The 5,843-nt window shown below is 39.7% G+C and overlaps 1 protein-coding gene across 1 annotated transcript in view; it reads left to right on the plus strand.

The window, feature by feature from the left end:
* The window catches only part of GPR158 (G protein-coupled receptor 158), a 570,604-nt gene extending 568,888 nt beyond the window's left edge, over positions 1-1,716 (plus strand). Inside the window, 1 exon segment of the mRNA XM_006887106.1 lies at positions 175-1,716. Within this exon segment, the coding sequence (XP_006887168.1) occupies positions 175-1,716 (1,542 nt within the window).
* The last annotated feature ends 4,127 nt before the right edge of the window (positions 1,717-5,843 follow it).

Consider the following 5,843-nt stretch of genomic DNA (forward strand, 5'->3'; position numbering starts at 1 on the left):
TTTCACAGCTGATATTGAGCTTCTCCAGCGGTTCCTTCCACAGATGTAGTCGATCTGATTCCTATGCATACCATCAGGTGAAGTCCATGTGTATAACCTGTGTTTAACATTTAGTAATCCTATCTGCTGAGTTATTGAATATCTACCTCTTTTTATTTGCTCTTGTTCTGACAGGATGAGCTGAAGAAACTCTATGCCCAACTGGAAATATATAAGAGGAAGAAGATGATTACAAATAACCCCCACCTCCAGAAAAAGCGGTGCTCCAAGAAGGGCTTAGGCCGTTCCATCATGAGACGTATAACCGAGATCCCAGAGACTGTCAGCAGACAGTGTTCCAAAGAGGACAAGGAGGTCACAGACCACAGCACAGCCAAAAGCACGGCCCTGACTAGAAAAAACCCTCAGGAGATTTCATGTAACTCCGTGAAACCCAAAGAAGAGTCCCTGAAAAATCGAGTCTTCTCACTGAAGAAATCCCACAGCACGTATGATCATGTAAGAGAACAAGCGGAAGAGTCCAATAGCTTACCGACAGAAAGCCAAGAAGAGGAGGCGACAGAAAACTCCACCCTGGAGTCTCTGTCTAGTAAAAAACTAACACAGAAACTTAAAGAAAACAGCGAGTCTGAGTCCACAGAGTCAGTGCCTTTAGTCTGTAAGTCAGCCAGTGCTCATAATCTCAGCTCCGAGAAGAAGCCTGGGCACCCGAGAACATCTATGTTACAGAAATCGCTCAGTGTCATTGCCAGTGCCAAGGAGAAAACTCTTGGATTAGCTGGGAAAACCCAAACTTCAGGCATGGATGAACATGCTAAATCCCAGAAATCTCTGCCAAAAGATAAAGAGACAAACAGAAAATACTCGAATTCAGATAACAGTGACACTAAAGAGTCTGCCCTCCGAAACTCCAATCATTTGGAGGAGACAAGAAAACCTCAGAAGTCAGGAATTATGAAACAACAGAGGGCCAATACCCCCACTGCCAATCCTGACGTGAGCCCAGGCACCATGCAGAGGAAAGATAACTTTGACATAGGGGAAGTGTGCCCTTGGGAAGTATATGACATGACCCCTGGTCCTGTGCCTTCAGAATCAAAAGTTCAAAAACATGTGTCCATTGCAGCTTCTGAAATGGAGAATAACTCAACTTCTTCAAAGGAGCAATCTCATCTGAAGCCCAAGGCAGCTGAAGCATGGCAACAATCCAATCAGAAGAGCATGGAGAAGGCAGAGGGAAACCCTGGGGCTCACCAAGGTCAGTCCCTTTTTGAAGATGAGAAGCATTTGCTTTCCCAGACTCAGGTTCTCCCCGGGAGACCTAAAGATGAGAATGCCAATCAACATTATGCAGCCAAGGTGTTCACTGGGCAATATGAAGAACTGCCCCCCAAAGTTGTAGCATCAAAAATAGAGCATGAAAATCTCAGCTCAATAGGAGACAAGGACAAAAAGACGCCTTCCTCTGAGGAAAATGTCCCTGGCCCCTGTAACTCTAGTAATAACTTTCAGCAGCCTTTCATACCGCGAGCTGAGGTGTGCCCTTGGGAGTTTGAGAGTCCTGATCACCCAAATGCCGAAAGAAGTGTAGCTTTACCTGCCTCTTCTGCTTTAAGTACAAATAAAACAGCAGGTTCTCGGAAGTAAGAGGTCTGGAAGACTTTTAAGTGTAGTGTCCCAAGAAAGATAAGAAGGAAGAAACTTTGCATTCTATAGAAAACAGAACCTATAAGGATCGAAAATTCCCAAGGAGTGTTTGTCAGTTGAGGGAAATATGACCTATATTGAGATGAGGCAAACAAGGGAAGAAAGCCAGAAGGCAGGAACAAAAGTAGTTACCATGACTGGGGTGAGGTGGGAGGGTGGAAGAATCAGACTTTTGACCAAGACTGCTAACGGTAGAAAACTGCTCGCACATCAGCATGTCTGAGGGAAATAGCCCCTGATATTTGTCCTTGATTGACATTTACCCATGGGACTTTGAGATCCTAAGAAAGGCAAGCCAGACAACATTAGAAGAGGTATATAGAAGAGGTATGAGCCAGTCTTTGCAATGGAGATAGAAGGTAGAGACGTTTATGAGTGTAATTCTGAGTAGCTGACTAAAATGAACTCCTTAACTTTACCTATTTAACCTTGATAGCACTGCTAACTTAATGCATCCAAAAAAATACCTTTTATATTAATGATTGCTCTCGTTTTCTTATAAATGTATGTTTCAGTACATTGTTGTGTCTCATATTCAAGCATTCCAAATTGTATAATTTTTGCAAATAACTTTGATATTCTATGACACAACATATTTATGCAATCTGCAGCTACTCTATTGTTATTGCAACTTCCTAAATATCTGCTGTCAACTTTAGTTGATTCTTGAAGTACATAAGCTTTCTCTGGCCTTGGGAAGCCAGAACTGTTATGATAAAATCTTTTGTTTGGCTGTGGTTTATATCTTGTGAATTTGGATTTCACTCTATTATTTCACTTCATGGTTTGTTATACTGTCTTAATCAGGGTTTTTTATACAAGATAAGTTACTTGTTTTTGCACTTCCTATTAGGACTCCGAAGCTTTATTAAAACTGAAGATCAAGTGGTCCTATTTAGTCATATGTCTCATTAAGTTAAGGACAACTTTTCCATTGTTTGTTAAAAGTCAAAGACAGATTACACCTTCATTCCAGTTTCCCTTTTAACTCAGTATTTAATACTTATCTTCTTCCTTAGGAAATGCTGCTAAGAGTGAGAAAAATTTACTGCAGATTATTATTTCCATTAGAAAGGGAAGACTCTAGGAATGACGTGAGAATTACAGCAGTACTACAGAGCCAGGGAATTTGCCTTCTGGAACCAAGAAAGTAGCTTCTGATAGCACTTTCAAGGGATTATTTTTTTAAAGAGAAAAATTATGGTAGCATCCAGATCACTGTATGGATATATTTTTCTTATGCACACTGAATATATACTATTTTAAATTACCTTAAACTATTTATTCTCATAAATCAGGGCTTTGAACAGGTTCTTCCCAGCTTAGTCATGACCAATGGGTTGAAACCAGAATGGATCCAAATTTAGAAAGTATGAGTGAACTGAAACAATAGCCCAAATGGAAAAAATTACATGCCAATGCCCTGCTAGAAAGAGAATCTACTTCTCAGTAAACAAAGACAGCATACATGTTGCATGGCGATCAAATACCCTACTCACAGATGGCAGCCAAACACCATTGTGGATATTCATTGTTTGCTACAATTGTGGCAATAATCCAGTTGGCACCATCAGGCTCCTTAAAGGGCTCATCACACTACTTCTGAGTCTCCCATCCTAGGGCTTCTAACTGTAATTTTTCCCATTCTGATTACTTTTCCACATGGTCTAAAGTTTTTTAAAAAATTGGGTCTCTTCTGTTTTCATTTCATGACTAAACTAATTCAAACCAGCTCAAGGCCCTGTCATAAGCTGTTATCCATTGCTTTAGCTAGGGCTAGAATTTGCTAAGCTTAAATCCCAAAGAGATTTATAACCTGATTTATTCAAAGCCTATAAGATGATATAGACTCTTCATTCTCCCAAGCACTGGAATATGTTCAAATCCCACAAATAACCATCGTGAGCCACCTGGCTCAAAAGGAAAAATGTATGGTTTATCTGCAAGGCAAAACAGCACCCAAAGCATAGTCTATAAAACTGACTGCATTCCACACTGATTACTTGGCGTGGAAATCCTAAGCTGCTGGCTTAGCTCTACTGATGTGATCATGTAATAAGATTCCATTCCAAAACTCCATCTCATTTTATTTCAAGATGGATCACTTAAAAATAGAACCCAGACTTCCCTTCCTCTCACGCTACACACTCAAATATCAACTGCTTCTTTAATCAGGACATTTCCAGCCTGAATAACTCTTTTTCATTTTATGAGAGGCAAGAAGAATATGCTAAGAGGATGAAAGATGGGTAAGAAGAATCAGAAGGTGGATATTGGGGCTGTTCTTAAAGAATATCATTCTCAGTGTAGGTGAAAACTAGATGTTCTGTGTCTGCACCATCAAACTTTTCTCAGCAATTCTTATTCAGGAGTGAGTACTTCACTGCTTTGCAAAGCTGTGCATAAATGTTCCTCACCCATTTGCTTGCTTTGTGTATTACTCAGGTTGGTGAGGTAGGTTTGAAAAGGGATAAAATTCTTTTGCGTGAGTGTGCCCTTCATTTATTTTTTTCCCCTGTTTCTTCCTTACTGAAGGATATCCACTAGTGTACTGGTTAAGCACTATTCTGCTGATTGAAAGGTTGGCAGTTCAATCCTACCAGCCACTCCACAGGAGAAACAATCTGGTTATCTGCTTGAGTAAAGAGTTCAGCCTAGAGAACCCTGTGAGACAATTCTACTCTGTTATGTAGGGTCCAAATCGACTTGACAACACACAACAACAAAATTCCCTTCCTTATCAGTTGAGGATTATCTAGTGGAAGACCTTGAAATATTATTTTTAAGGTCTGTTAATTTGGCTTAGAGTTCCTAAAAACATGGACCCAGTGCTGTTGATTCAGAAGTGACTTATAGCTGACCCTCCAGTGAGTTTTCAGAGGCTGTAAATAGCGCAAGAGGAAATAGCCCATATTCTTTCCATGGAGTAACTGGTGGATTCGAACTGTCTGTCTTTGGATTGGCAGCACAACTCCTTATTTACTAGGCCACCATTGCTTGATTTGTTTCTGAGATATGTTAGAACTTTATTCATTTTCTGGGAAATAAGCAGTCAAAGATGAGTGACCTTTTAATTGCACTTCAGGTTGATCCTGCTCGCCGTGTGGCTTAAAGAAGACTTGCCAAATTGTACCTTAGAGACCTTCTATAGTCCATAGATAACCTGCCACCAGCATAAATCAGTGAGAGTGCCTAGGGTCTTTCCTAGAGTTTCATTGCCATTACTAATCACCAAGAGAAGTTCAATTCTACAGCACTTGAGGTTATTTCACCCAATCCAAAACAAAACAACAGAAAAGTGAATAACCAACATTAAGGTCACAAACATTTGCTAGGTTGTCCTTCTCAGTGCATGTGCAGGCTGCATTCTGTCCTTGTTTTAAGCCAGGGTTTATAAATAAGTAGATTTCTATCAATCTTAATAGACCTGTGTATTTTATGCAAGAATTAAATGCTTTAAGACATGAATTATGAATTCAACCCATTGTAAACTTTGGTGGCAAAATGGATTTGAAACTCGACAGTTCTCTTGTATTTGCTTCCTAGGTTTCTGCATGCAAGTGATGACAGGTAGGACTGAAAAACACTGCCTTTTGACTTCTAGCATTTAGCAACTGAGAGGTATAGAGTCAATAAAGCTGTAAGTCTCTTCACTTAATCTGTGGTTCTTCTGAAACTATTATCTGAAACCTACAGCATCCCATCATGAAATATTTGGTCAATTTATGTTGTGATGTGTTGCAGCATGTAAATAATTATAACTTCTCTGCAATAAAGCATATTTATATCAAAGTGGTGGTGATCTGTGTGTTCATCTATCAAAAATGTAACTTATTTTACCAACCAACTTTGGGGTTTTTTGCTGCTTCTATTTTTTTAATACAGATTTATTTACTAAGTTCAAATATATTGTTTTTCACATCGTCTCTTTCCCATTTCCTTTACCACTCCCCCCCCCATCAAATTGTGTCTCAATGATTAACACACACCTCTCCCCCTATCCTCACCTTTTTGCTTCCACCCTCCCTCACTTCTTGGATCCTTATTCCCATTCTACAACAATGGTTTTATACAGTATTTGTCCTTATGGAACTGAGTTAGTTCGTTCAGCATAATACTCTCCAGTCCCTCCCAAG

The sequence above is a fragment of the Elephantulus edwardii genome, unplaced genomic scaffold (genome assembly GCF_000299155.1).
Source record: "Elephantulus edwardii isolate Elephantulus edwardi_28Jun2011 unplaced genomic scaffold, EleEdw1.0 scaffold00054, whole genome shotgun sequence".
In the NCBI taxonomy this organism is placed as follows: domain Eukaryota; kingdom Metazoa; phylum Chordata; class Mammalia; order Macroscelidea; family Macroscelididae; genus Elephantulus; species Elephantulus edwardii.